The sequence below is a fragment of the Globicephala melas genome, chromosome 3 (assembly GCF_963455315.2).
Source record: "Globicephala melas chromosome 3, mGloMel1.2, whole genome shotgun sequence".
NCBI lineage: Eukaryota > Metazoa > Chordata > Mammalia > Artiodactyla > Delphinidae > Globicephala > Globicephala melas.
This window is the reverse complement of record NC_083316.1, coordinates 36,498,081-36,512,952: the sequence shown is the minus strand read 5'-3', so window position 1 is coordinate 36,512,952 and position 14,872 is coordinate 36,498,081. Positions and strand designations below refer to the sequence as shown.

Genomic DNA, 14,872 nt, shown 5'->3' with positions numbered 1-14,872 from the left:
CAGGTTTTAATGGTCAGATTGGGGTCTTGTGTTAAGAATCCTCACCAAAGGAAGTTCCAGTTGCTCACTGGGAATGTCCTCAAATAGTGTGAAATTTTTTTTCTCTACTAATTATGTAGAATCTATGTGCAGCCATCAGCCTTCAATTCCTAAGTAAGATAACCAAATTATTTTTTATCTTGGCACAAAATTAGCTCAGAAGTCAGGTCTCTGCCCCCAAGGGATAAAAGGAGAAGGGCAACTTAACACATAAAGCACATCCCCCAAGTTATGGGAAAAGGCTCTCTTTACCGTTACTGCTGCAATATCAATAATGAAGCAGAAGAAGCAGTTGTGCAGAACAAATGTCTGCATTTAGAAAAGGAATAAAGAAGCAGAGGACATGCTTTCATTTGAGCCTACATTCAGAACCCTGAACTTTCTGGAAGAAATAATAAAATGAGGTATCTAAAAAAGAAAACTACAAAAAGACATCATTACAAAGTACCACTGCTGTTACCCACTGGATCTTCCCAACAGATACCCCCGAACTTTGCTAACTGGCATTTCTGAGGTTCAAAGTACTCAATCTGTGTACCCAGTGTTTTTCTATTCACAGGATTGTGTGGGAATCCTGCCATTTGGGCAGGTTACTCCACCTCCCTGGACTTCAACGTGTACTTCTAAGGTCAATACTCCTTTCTACTTCCTCCGCTCTCTTATTCATTGATGACAAAGAACTCACAGTTTGTCTACAGTTTCTATTACTGTAACATTTAACTTTCTTTGATAAACCAAATGTTCATAGTTGCCTTCCAATTACAATAGACTACTTTCTCTGTTCCACTAAGTAATTCTTTTGCTAGTTTTATTTCTGTCAATCTAGAAGTTGACCTCTAAAACAGAGAGCATCCAGTACTAATTTGTATAAATAACAAAAATCTGTTATAGGTAAATATTGAACTAGTGCAAAAGTGGTTTATGTGTTTGGAGGAAGGTGGTCAAAAGGTTTACAAAATAAATAAGTAGTAGGGATGTAATGCACAACATGATGACTATAGCTAACACTGTATAATATACAGGGAAGTTGATAAGAGAGTAGATCCTAAGAGTTCTCATCCCAAGGAGAAATTTTTTTCTTTTTCTTTTCTTTTTGTTTTATCTATATGATATGATGGATGTTAACTAAACCTGTTGTGGTAATCATTTCACAATATATGTAGATCAAATCATCATGCTGTATATCTTAAATTTATACAGAGATGCGTGTCAATTATTTCTCAATAAAACTGGAATAAAAGAGAAAATAATGAAAATGAGCCACTGTAATTTTTGGCCATCTTCCTAATTCAAGCTTTGGAGTTAAAAAAATTATTTTTCAATCAATTCTAAATGATCTGACAGGTTTATTTTTCAATAATTCAAAACAAAACTAGATAGCTAACAAGAAGTGCTTAAAGGTGTGTGTGTGTGTGTGTGTGTGTGTGTGTGTAATGATAGGAATGAGGGAATGGGTAAGGTGATTTCCCACAATTAAGTTTCTAATTGCAGAAAATATGAGATTAAAATATTTCTCATATATATTTTCCTATTTTTTAACCATGGCAAATATAGGTAAAACCAATACGAGATAAATACATAAATCCAGAAAATGTAATGCTATAAAGTAGGAAGAGCATACCCTAATCCATGCACAAATGAGTATAATTTTGGTTAAAGACAAAATAATATTTCTTTCTCACAAGTTAGCCAAAGAAATATTTCTAAGTCCTTTTTCTCTCTGCCCATAAAATTTAAATATATCAAACCAAATTATCCAAACCTCCACTGATAACTGAAATAGGAACATAAAAGCCAGAATGGCAGGGACAAGAAGAAGCCATTATAGATTCTTGATTAATTTTAAAATGACATATTTTGAACTATTATTCCAAGAGCAATCTCTTTACCCCTTAGCTAGGATTTATGTAGATGCTCTCCTAATTCGGGGGTAACTTCATATGTTAACCACAGGGACTCGCTCTTCTAAAGGCACGCATTGGAATAAACCCTGAGAATTCTCCAAACAGCATGCTAAATGCCCTGGAGATTCTGAAATGTTCCTTTTCTCCCTCCCTGTCCCACAGCCTCAGCAGGGGCCACTGTTGTTCTTGCAAGGAGACTACATCCATTAAGTATGTGAAAGCTGAAATTCTTGCAATTTGCTATTTTAGTGCATACGTACTGGCTCATCACTGTCATCCTGAACAGCTTGCTTCATCTTCCCAGGCCTTTTCTCTTCTTCTTTTTTCACCTATAAAGAACTAAGGAAGTTAAAAGTCTTTTCCAGCTATAAAGCTTTATCATTGTTCAGGGTGATAAAGTGAGAGGATAAAAGTGAAATCCTTGATCTGCACTCCATATATTCTAGGCTATATTGATTTCTATAACAAATTATACTTCTGTCAAATTTGTGGAATTGTCTGAAAGGTGGTCAGCTCACAAAATTATCTGTATATGTATTTAATTTGGGGAGTTTTGGTACCATAACCAGCTTTTATGCCCAACTGTATATTTCAAGCCTGCCTACATCTCTGTTCTTAAAGATTTGTTTTTATATAAAAACAAAGTAGGCCAGAAAATAATACTGTTAATTCCCCTCCTTCCTTTCTTTACTAAACTATAAGCAAAGGTCAGTTAGTACAACCAATTTACTCACAAAAAATTAATGATTTTTAAAGATTAGTAAAGATTTAAATTAGGAAACAGTTAAATTTTCATACCAAACTAAAAAGAAGAAAGCTAATTTTAATATAGAGCTTTTTATAGCTTTCCACAAATACATATCCTTTTTATGAACACAATTTCTACTTTACTGAATTCCTTTTCTAAATTTATTTATGTAAAAGTGTTCTATTGCACATTTGGTAACCAAAATGTTCTACTCTTTAATTTTGTACTTCAAAATCATTCACCAAATCAAAAAACTTCCACGATAATCAATCAAAACTTAATACTAGATTCTACACTTCTTGAGGGCAAATGACATGTGTCGTTATCTTTCGTACAGCTCAAGGAATATAGCACGTCAAGCAAGCACTAGATGCTCCCCAAGGTACTTTGTATTAAATTACACTCCCCTGTGGAGTTTTGCATATATACAAAATGTATATTATTATACGCTGGTTATCAGAATATATATACCGTAGTTGGTGTCCTGACTAGGACACAAAATTTACCCTCATTGCTTCATGTGAAGAGACTTGAACAAAATTACTAGTTATAGAGGTGTATGTATGTGAAAGGAAAGAGCAAAGGATGATGCAGATTAGCGATAGAGAGGAACTGTTACCACTCCTTGCACTTCTGGGCTGAGGGGAGGAAATATTGTAGGAACTCCAGTGGTAGCTGGAGCCCTGGAGGAGAGGATCTGGAGGGACACAGCCACTCCTAGAAAAGTGACACTGAAACAAAGAGGAGGAGAGGAAGAAATACCCAGAAGTTCTCTAATCTTCTGAAGATCCCATTCTCCCACTGCCAAAACCAACTGCAAGTCATCCATCCGTCCAAGGGACACTGGTGATGCACAGATGTCAGAACAGAGCTGAGCAGAAAAGGGCAGAAAATCGGTCTGGGGACCAACCCAAGAAAAACCAGCACCGTGCATATTGCATTCCTCCAAAACAATAATATTTCTGTTAATACTAATTTGTAATATTCTATGAATACTAATTCATTGATAATAAATCTTTGTCAAAGTCTATTTATCAGAGAAAAATTTGTCAAATAGGGAGAACGGATGTTAGGTCAAATTATATTTGATGATATGTATGTTTTAATGGGAAGCACACAGCAGCAGATAGATTAGGGAACTCTTAGCGGGAAATAATTAACATATTTCTAGAGCTAGAAAACACAAAATGTGCATCCAGGAATCTGAGAACAGAAGGAAAAGAAACCGAGTTAGGTTCAGTTAGCAGGAAGGACATAGCCAAAATCCCCAGAGTGCAGGAGAAACTGTAGGGGTTGTGCCAGGGCCATAAAGCCGCCAAAGATTGAGTCTTGCTCCTTCATGAAGCTGAGAACAGAGTTCAGGGTTTCCTTCAGCTCTTCCTGTAAGGAGTAGAACAACCAGAAAGAAATTTCAGGGGCTCTTCTTTCTCTTCTCAATCTCTCCATTTGCTGTCTGAGTCCTAAGATAACCCTGTTTTTTCCATCAATAATAAAGTGCCTAAAATCATTCATTTGTTCATTCATTCATTCATTCATGCTCTTTGCAAGGTAAATTGCTCTCATTTATTGGTAAAATCCTGAAAAATGTACAATGCCCAGCTAGCACACAATAGGTATCAATAAACATTAGTTGAATAAAAACCAATCAGTGAATGGATGGAGAAATGAAGATACTACAAATGTCTGTTGTTATAAAGCATTGCAACTTTAAAGAAAACGCTATGACCTGCCAATTAATTCACAAACATAAATGACTGAGATGAAAATGCTTAAAATTTTGATCTAGGATATATGACTAAGAAACCTAGAGAGCTTGAAGTGAAAGGAGGCACATTTCGACAAAGGGACAGCTGAGAACACAGAAAACAAACAGAACTCTTCAGAGACTTCACAGCTTTGTCAAGGGAAGGTTCTGTTTACCATCAGCTGGAAGGAGACAAACAGCAGCTTTGTGGAAATATGTTTGTTGTGTTTGGTGCCAAGATGCAGAGTTCAGTTTCCAGGAATTTTTGGTGATTTATTATATGATTTAAACATCCTTATATAGAATATATTTTCCTTCAAAAGGTCCTTTTCACCATCTTGACCATTTTTCCTTCTCAATAAGAGATCATTAAGTCTGTCTGAAAGCTAGGGAATAGGAAATTTACATTAGTTTCAAACTTTGAAAAACATTGTTTAAGCCAATACTTATGCTCTGAAATATCATACTGCTTTACGGAAACTTAATAGTAGAATACAGAAAGAAGAATCAAATTATAAATCTACTTTTCTAGAAGTTGCCATAAATTTTCTGGAGGATAACTTATAAATTCAGATTATATATTTTAAAAAATTCTTGAATATTCTGGAAATATGTATATACATTGCTTTCCAATTGTGTTCATTTCACAGGCTTTGATAAAATAGCCCCCTTTGCCAAATAAATCTCAATATTTATTTGGCTAGTCAACTGGTACTTAATAATTCAACACTAAACTATTTTATTACTTTTCTCTGGCTAATCTACTGTAACAAAGAAATATTGGTTTTCCATAAGTAAAGCCTCCTAACCCTTTTTATCATTTCCCCGCTGGCATCTCCGACATTAGAGTGATGAGTGGTCAATGATAAGGAGAAGAGGAGCAGAGAGGGGAAAAGAGAAAATAGACAAGACAGGTGTTACCAAAAAATTAGGACAATAGCCCATAACCTAGTACCTGAGTTCCAAACTCTGTTCTACCACTGAGTGACTTGGGCATCAGTTGTTCATTCACCTATGAAACGAATGAGTTAGATTCAATTATTGCTAAGAGTCCCATTGGCTCTGCAGTATTACACTACTCTCCATGAGGTAAGACCTCTTGTCCTTTCATTTGAAACCCCTAGTTAAAAACCAATAAGATATCACTATTTTATTTTCCCCCAGATATTATGACTATTAGCATCACCTCTAGCGGCATCCTAGTAAGACCACAAGCCCCAACAAAGCTTTAAAACTGGCATCTTCCGTATCCCAAAGAAAAAACGAGCCGGAGTACGTACTCATAAAGGCTGCACTGCACACTTCAAAAATGAGGCCTGCACATGTCTACTTTGCAGAACAGCCTGGCTGACTTTTGACCTGACTTGGTATTATTTAAAGCAGCTTACTGACACTGCCAATAACATCGCACATAATAGAACACACATCTTGTAAGTGAACCACAGATAGTGCCAGGCAACATAAAGAATCCAACTGCTTCAACAGAATAGCTACTGAAAGATCTGGAAGCAAATACACAAACTGCTTCTCTGAGGTCAAATAACCACGTTTTAGGATTCTTCGATGGCTGCTGCCACAGTCTTGCTTTTAAAAGCCTCAATAATTTCTCAAGACATCGTGTTTAACAAAAGGCCACATCTATTTCCCCCAGTAAAGATTTAGCCTAACATTACTGGATATGTTTAGGGCATAGAAATAAAGCATGCCTTCCAGAGGTTGGAAAGAAGAGAAAAACTGCCTTTTAGAATTAGTAGGTACCATTCTAATCTGAAGCTTGTACTGTCCTTTTCAATCGTTGCAGAGAAACAATTAATAAAGGAATCCATTAAGACCTGATTATTGCTGCTAAAAAAGGAAGGTAGAATTTCAGTCCTTTGAAGTAACTGAGAATGATTCAGGCCTCATTACAGAGATATAATCTACATTCATACATTTATGTTAGTGATTCAAATCTATTGGGAGAGATTGAATTCCGTTAAATAGTGCATCTTTCCTGTGGAACTTTTCTCAGGCTTTCTCGGGCTAACCTAAGAGGTGACCTAACAATGCAAAGCAGTGGAGTATTTAGGGATTCAACTGTGCTATAAAAGAAAGGCTGTACAGAAAAGAGAAAGAAGAATGAGATATAATCTAAAAAGCTATGTCAGCTTTTCCTTTGGGCTGTTTTGTAAATGCCCTTCCTGTCATCATGCTGTACAGAAGAGAGGCAAAAGGGCTCTAGAACTTTTAAACACTGCACCTGCCGCAAGCAGATTTTAATATGGAAGTTTTAAAGATGTATTTTTCCCATTTAGGACAGAATAAAAACACAAAACCTCTCACTTAAATGTCTGAACAGCTTCTTCTACTGGAGAAGAAAGTTGGTAGATGTGTGTGTGTGTGAAAGAGAGACGAGAGAGTGTGTATGTGTGAGAGAGAGAGACAGAGACAGAGAGAGACAGAGAGACTACTTTTGAGGTTTGGGGTGGGGGGTTGTCTATTGTGAGTTAAAAGAATTGAAAGGATCTCAAGCTGGCACCAATACTGTTGGTGCCCAGTGCAGAGAAACCTCAAAATAATAACTTCATGTGTTTTGTAACTTTTCATGGCAGGATTTTTATTGTACGGTTTCATCAAACATATTTTTATTTTCAAAAAAATATGTAGGTTTAATTACTTGTCAATTCAAACATTTGGATTCTGCTGAACAACTGGGCTGAAACTATTTCCTTAGAAACACTACACTCTTTTTTAGGCATTTTTCAGCTCAGGTATAAAACAGTGAACTAGAAAATTGAAATTAGCACTGTGAGTTTATTTTTAAATATCCATGCTTTAATGAAAGAACCAGACTTGTTTGACATATGCTCTTTATTTGCTTAACTCTCCAATTAATAGCTACAGAAATCAGAGCTAATTACATTGAATATAAAAATCTACTGTGTTTACCACATTGTCAAAGTCTTCTGAATGAGCATTGCAATGGTTTATAAATAATGCAGTTAAAATCCTGATTCTAGTATTAAAATGTTCTGTTTCAAAGGCTCTGAATGCACAGGAAACTATAAGAGCACGGTGTAAAGTCATTTTTCAAGTCACCAAACAACATAATTAGGCAATATTCCTAAAGCCCATTTCCAAAGGTAGATTTTTTAATTTCTTTGTCTTTTCTCCTGTTCAATGAAGACTGAGACCAAACGTACATTGCTGGGACTCTGGTTTGTAGTATATACACAAGCTCGCCTGATTAGTTCCCTCCGAATTACAGTTGCAGAGGTCAAACTCCCAAGTTCACCTTGAAGTGATCCACCCTCTTAGGATAGCTGCCTAAAAATTAGGTTGAACCATATGAAACTGCCACTTTTGAAGGTCAAAAACCATAAAATATTGGCAATTTCACATGCTTCAACATAACACAAAGGTCCAACTGCCTTACAGAACATAAATACTTTATACCAATACATCTTCAGTCACTTCTTCCAGTCAGGCTGTCCCTAGTTTAGAGTAATTCTTAAAGAGACTCTCTAGGAATTCTTACTCAGATTGGAACGGATTATCACAGTATCTCCTTCTTTGTGCCTCTTAATCCTTGGCAAAGGCTGCCTAGCCAGGGACCTGATTCTGTCTGTACCTGAGACATGAGCAAGTTTATTAGCAATGAAGGAGTTTCAGGGTGGTGAATGTGAAAAAGAGAGGGAGGCTGGTGGTACAGTTATTTTATAAAATAGAGCCCTTTAAACATTAAAATTTGAAGACAGAAGAAAGAAAATACCTCTTGATGGCAAAGTGCAAAGGAAATTGCCTAGGAACCAGCAGAATATTCGGCAAAATCGTATGGTTAAATCTTCACAATCTCAATAAAGTGAGTTCGCTTTGAAGTGCACGCGTTATTCTGTAAACGACCCTTGTTAGCTATCAGAAATCGGTCATTTCGGTCCCTGATTTCATTTGCGCCGAGAGAGGCGACTTTTAGGGGTGGTGATAAATCTCCCTGAGCTTAAAAGTCAGAGAGGGCCAAAGTGTGAACTTTTTACTTCAGCAAAGGAAGCGAGAAATCAGTGATTCATTAAAGCAGAGACCTCCTTGGAAGCTGGCAGAAGAGGAGGAAAGGAAGCTAATTATGTCTTCCTTTTCTTTGCTCGCTCCCACCAGTTTATAATCTACTGCCTTGGAGGGTTTATCCTCAGCATCTTCTGTTTTCTCCCTCAGCCCTCCCCTGCTTCTTCGAGCGAGGGGGGAAAAAAAAGTCAGCCAAACCCCAGGCTCCAGGTGGCTCTCAAGTACTTCACTGCCAAAAGGAAAAAATAAATAAAAAATCCTATACTGGAAAACAAGTGAGAAAGGGGCTCCCCAGAGGGGATTGGTTCAGACTGGAAGACAGCAAAACTCGGAAAGCGTGAGGATACTGCTCGCTCCGGTGACCAGCGCTGCGAGCACAAGGACGCTTTCGCAGCAATTAGCCCAAGCTGGAGGCGCTGGCGGAGGCTGCAGGCTGCGGCGGCCCGGGTGGCGAGGAAAGGACCCGCAGCCCCCGAGCTCCAGGCAGAGGCATCGCGCTCCCTTCTCCTGGCTCCCCTGCTCTCCCCACTCCCTGCCCCCTCCCCCTCCCTCTCCTCGGCGTTCCCAGCAGCCGAGGGTTTCAGATGTCCCACCGCCGTTTGACCCCCTTTCCCCCCGCCCGCCCCCCGCTTCTCCACCCCTGCAAATGAGGTTTGGCCAGCAGAGGCAGAGCCCACCTCTGGCTTAGAATCACTGACATTTAGACTCCAGGCTTCAACCTGTTTACAAGCGGGCTTTCCAAAGGAAGGGGGGCGGCGGGGGGAGGGAAATAGGGCCAAACAAAACACCAACCGCCATCCCCTCCAAACAAGAAGTGACTTTCTGGAGGCTTCAAATCAACAGGCACCACCAAAAAGAGAAAGCAAGAGGGGGAAGAGAACAACGGCGACCGGGCAGCTGACTCCAGTTCTGACAACTCAAAGGGACTCACTTTTAGAACTGGCCAGCAAGCTGGGGCTGTGCGGAGAGGGACCAGAAGGTGCCAACCGCAGAAGGGCGCAGATACCTCCCCCAGCCTCCCACCCCAGCCCCTTTGGGTTTTGTTCACCGTGCTGTCATCTGTTTTTCAGACCTTTTTCTGCATCTAACATGGTGAAGAAAGGAGTGAAGAAGAGAACAAAGTAACTCCCGGGGGAGCGAAGATCGAGGGTTACCCACACCACGACGGCCACCACCAGCTCCTGCTACTGCGGCCACCCACGTCCACATTCACCGGGAGACCGAGGGGCGCGCGGCAGCGGATCCGAGAAAGGAGCGAGAAGAGGCAGCCGGCCCTTCCGAGGAGTTATGGATGTTGGTGCTTTCACTTCTGGCCAGATCCGAGCCCAGAGGGAGCTAACCAGCGGCCGCCACCTCCAGCTGTCTCCTTGCCTCGCACCAGGTCTTACCGTTCCAGTATGTTCCTTCTGATGAGACAATTTCCAGTGCCGAGAGTTTCAGTACAATGTGGAAATGGATACTGACACATTGTGCCTCAGCCTTTCCCCACCTGCCCGGCTGCTGCTGCTGCTTCTTGTTGCTGTTCTTAGTGTCTTCCGTCCCTGTCACCTGCCAAGCCCTTGGTCAGGGCATGGTGTCACCAGAGGCCACCAACTCCTCTTCTTCCTCGTCCTTCTCCTCTCCTTCCAGTGCGGGGAGGCATGTGCGGAGCTACAATCACCTCCAAGGAGATGTCCGCTGGAGAAAGCTCTTCTCTTTCACCAAGTACTTTCTCAAGATTGAGAACGGGAAGGTCAGCGGTACCAAGAAGGAGAACTGCCCGTACAGTAAGTAACAAATGCGCGCTCCCCTCCTTCCAATTATCCACCCCACCCCACGGAGGGGGGGGGAATCTGTTCCAGATGTGGCCAGCTAAATATTTACGTCCCCAACTCCTGTAAAATGATTAAGTGGAATACTTTCACACTAAATCACCCCCCCCCCCGGGTGTATACATTGCGCCGCCTAACCCCCTCCCCGTAGCGCGCTCCCTCCCACCCCCCACCCAGGCTCTTTGCCACCCTGCCCGCCCCGTCTCTCTGGCTTGTCACTCGCGGGACCACGCAGGGCGTCCAAGAGTTGTTGCAGTGCATAGATGCCCCTCTCTGTCTCCATCGCCTTTCCCCACCTCACCCCAAGGTCTCCTTTCCCTCCCTTCTGGAAATGGCTCAAGTAAACACATTTTGTTCTTTTGGCTGGCAATCTTATTAAGAGTTTCAGGACAGTTTCCTCAAGCTGAAAATAATTATCCGCTGTCAATTATAGGGACTTTATGGGAACTTTATTTAAGAAAGAAAAGTCAATTTCACTCTCCCCCACCCCCATCCCTTTACCCTACCACCCCTCTAGATAGGAGCAAAAGCATTTTTCTGGTTTTGATTTTTTTTTTTTTTTTTTTTTGGTCCCTCATGTTGGTTTGAGTGATTGCAGTCCATGAAGTTAGCTTTTCAGGCACCACCGCTGCTATTTGTCTTCTGCCTGCCTTCTCTCTTGGTAACATGATGCTCATGTCTGCATTGTCAATAGCATATGCGCTGCTTTGTGGTGTCCTGTTGTACTCGTTTCTTCTCAAACCTCTCATATTGCAGAGCCATAGTACTACAGCACTGTAAACATCTGGGACTGGAGTCACACAGACCTCACACAAATTTCATTGTCATTCTTTTATTTTCAAAGTAAAAGTCATAAGTCTGTTTCCATGGTGTTGGTTTATCCCATAGGATGAGGTTTTCACCTCAGTACAAATTATGCTCCATCCTTGGATTTCTTGCCTTTTTCCTTTCTCCCTCCCTCTTTCCTTCTTTAGCTCTTTCTCTTCTTTCTTTCTTGCAGGGATGTGGGTTGGGTAGGGGGAGGGAGAACCAGAAGAGGAGGAGTGAACATTGTGTCTCTTCCTGAATCAGTACAGCAAAGCCAGATTACTCTGTTGGCTTCCTTTCCTGCTTACTTTCAAGTGGTGAGACTTATTCATCCTCTATTGATTGCAATTTGAAAGGATCCCTGAGGCTATGTAATGGCACACTGAAGACAATAACATTTAAACATCTTTAATGACCATTTTGCATTATCTCAAAGGTGGTTCCAAGTCACCTTTTCAAAGGATTTTTTTGTGTCAGTTGTTTGGGAATTCCAAGCATATATTTGCTAGCTAACTTAAATACATGAGTCATATACTTCATGATTCCTTAGCCCAGAAAGTATCTGGTATTAATGGGAAAGACAGTTAAGAAGAACTTAGCATTATCTTTTTAAAATAAAGATTTACAAGAAATAAGACATATTTCTTACTTGGGGACTCACATACCTTCAACATTAACTTCTGTTCCTCCTCAGCTGCTATTTCCATTTACTAAAATTAACAATATGTTTACAAGTAATAAAAAAGATTTGTGTAAGTGTTTTAAAGTATTCCATTTGATGTTTACTACCAGAGATGTACCTATAGTCCATTACCTATATTTTTTCCATTCTTATTCATAAGAAGTAGCTGAAGTAATGTCATTTTTTTTTTTGCTCCAAAGTAACTTGTTACCTGAATTTATTAGATATGATGTATAGATGTTATGGTTATTAATTTAAAATTTTAATACTTTTATTCACTTCTAAAACACAAGAGTTGTGATATCATCCAGGTAGGACGATGGGGAAGAAGTGGCCCAAACACTTACTGAAGAGTGAGCTGGGAGATAAAAAAAAAAAAAAAAAATTCACAGGGACTGAAATTCTTTGTATTTTTAGTTCATGGAAATAACTCAAAGAAATATAATAAAATTTCAGAGTGTTAACCTTGAGCAAATTTTTTTTTACACTAACTTGACTTTGCTATTGCTGTATTTTAAGTGTCTTTATGATGTGATGTAAGGAGCAATCTATAGTAGTTTATTTATGCAACTTAAATTACCGTTTTCTAAAATAATGATCACTGTGTGATTAACCATTTAGCAAATGGTTTCCAGTGTACACATTAAAATATCTTTTTACAGTAAGAATTATCTGCAAAGAGAAAAGTATATGATTTTTATCGTGTAAAAACAAGTGTGGAAAATTTTCATCCTGTTTAAAATATACTAATACGTCTTCCATGTGATAAATGATAACTAATAGTCCCTGTTAAAATTATAATATCATATAGTAATGCAATCCTAATCAATGGTTGAAAATGAAAGGGGTGGAGCTTGCTATGTTAAATAATGTCAAACCATAAATAATTTAGGTTTTCCAAGAACATCTGTATCAAGACATAGCAAGTGAATAGTAGAGGTTGAAACAGCTTTCATTTCACATGTGGCTGGGTAATCAGAATGCTGCTACAGTTTCCAGCTGGACTGATTCAGCTGAACTACATGGTATCATTAAGATATTGTCTAGATGTTGCATAATTACATGAGAACAAACTTTTGCTATGCCTACAGGGTAACCAGCCAGCCAGCCCACCAAATGGTAGCCTGTTAAATATTAGGGTATCTAACCTCTGAAGAGTGTCAGTTCCTTGTCCAAAAACCACATTTCAGTGACATTTTCCTAAACAAGTTATTAATTATTCTCAATACACAAAGCTGTTCTTTTAAGGTTTGCTTATTTGAAGCTTAATTTTCTTTGTTACTTTTGACCCTAGTATTACTGCTGCTAAAATACAGTAACAGCTTATCTAAGAGGTTACATGTTTGTGATGGTCCTGGGTAATTAAACAACTGTTTTACTGGCTTTTTGCCAGCAAAATGCTAACAAAAGAGAAGTAAGGAAATCACCCTTGAGCACTGAAAAATCATTTTTAACTTCTACCTCCAAAGTTGGTTCCCAGAAATTGGATGGTTCTAAAAATATTACATGTGCTAGAGAAACTCTTCTCCATTTTGAGTGATTATTATAAATTTTTAGGGGTGGGGTATTTTTTGTTTGCTCCTTTGCCATTATATGAGAGTAGAATAAAGGGAGCAGTGATGAATTATGTTTCTCCTGCTAGAAGTCTGAGAAAGCTTGAATAATTTAGAATAGCTGTGGCGTATCTGTCACTAGATATGCTCGGGCTCATTTAGGTTTGTTATATCATTCTTTACATCTAGAGCTTTGCCCTTGAAACATTACCACTCGTCTCCAGTTCTGGCCTACTAGAAAGGCTGGATACAGCTGTTAGGTACCCGTGCAACTGGAACCAGTGGACTTATTTCTGGATGTGAGTAAAACAGCTGTGGGCTACTCCCCTGATTGTCACTTATAGAAAAGGGGAGTCTAGTGAAAAGAAAATGTATCCCTAAACTTGAGAGAGTCAAGGATAGATACTCTCAAAATGGAAAGCCACAGTGCTTATGAGTCTTTTCAGGAAAGGAGTATGTGAGACATTAGAGAAATCAGTGTGCACTGAGTATGCAGTATGTGCCCTATTTCTTTAAATATATATCTCATTTAACACTCATAATAGTTCTGTGATTTAGATAGGACTATCCACATTTTTCAAATATGAAAACTAACCCTGAAAAAAAGTAAATTACCCAAGGTCATTCAACTAGAAATTGACAGCCAGATTAAAGCCCAAGTCGATTTGGTTTTATCATTACTTATTTCTTCTACCTCGCTACTACTGACAACATTGCTGTCGATATATCAGAAGTAGACACCACAAAACTCTAAAAACCAAATTATCCAGATCCTTAATTGCCTTTTTGCTATGCACACCAACTGTTCATCAGAAGGAAATTGGAAGAGCAGTAAAATGACAGTGGAAAAGAGTGAGTATGTTAAAGTTATTATTGCAGGTGTCTGCATGTTATCAGACAATGTTAGTGCATTCTCTGGGTGAAATCTCTCTTTTGATATTACATTTGAGACTATAACTGCTCATGGACACACAATGTACACATACATCCATCTCACAGAAGGCATTAGGAATACATGACTAAGAAAAATCCATGAATATGATTGTATATAGTAATTGTTTACAGCTGAGGGCCAAATGTTTAATTGTTCCCACATGTAATAAAACAATTTGATTGTAAGTACAAGTGTGAAATTGGGCTGCTGAAGAAACTTCTGATGTATGACTCTAAAAGGAGCAAATCTTAGAGACCTGAAGCTTTAAAATGACTCCGCAAATCAAAAAGGTATTCCAACACATAGAAATGACTGATTATTGTCTTGTAAATAAGGTTTACATTATTACTTTTTAATCAGGACTAGAGCTTATTTTAGGAAGTTAAATAAGAAAATAATTTTTGAGGAAAATAAGGACTTGAATATTATCTCCTAATAAATATACAACAGTTTTCTGGGAAGAAAAACCTATATAAAACTTATGGCTTCCACTGGTGTCTTATTTAAGTTGTGGTTGTTTCTAGAGTTTGGTTGCATAATTTATAACTGGCAGCATTAAATCATGAGGATCGAGGATTTATGAAGGTGGAAGGCACTATTTAATGTTTACAT

At 38.9% G+C, this 14,872-nt stretch overlaps 1 protein-coding gene across 2 annotated transcripts in view; it reads left to right on the top strand.

Annotated features, from left to right (window-relative positions):
- The first annotated feature begins 9,093 nt into the window (after positions 1-9,093).
- The window catches only part of FGF10 (fibroblast growth factor 10), an 82,404-nt gene continuing 76,625 nt past the window's right edge, over positions 9,094-14,872 (top strand). Inside the window, exons 1-2 of one of the 2 annotated variants that reach the window (XM_060295758.1) lie at positions 9,094-9,452; positions 9,544-10,239. In XM_060295758.1, the coding sequence (XP_060151741.1) occupies positions 9,918-10,239 (322 nt within the window). In that variant the 5' untranslated portion in view covers positions 9,094-9,452; positions 9,544-9,917. Of the gene's footprint in view, positions 10,240-14,872 lie in introns of both variants that reach the window. The other variant, XM_030881976.2, reaches the window with a different exon arrangement.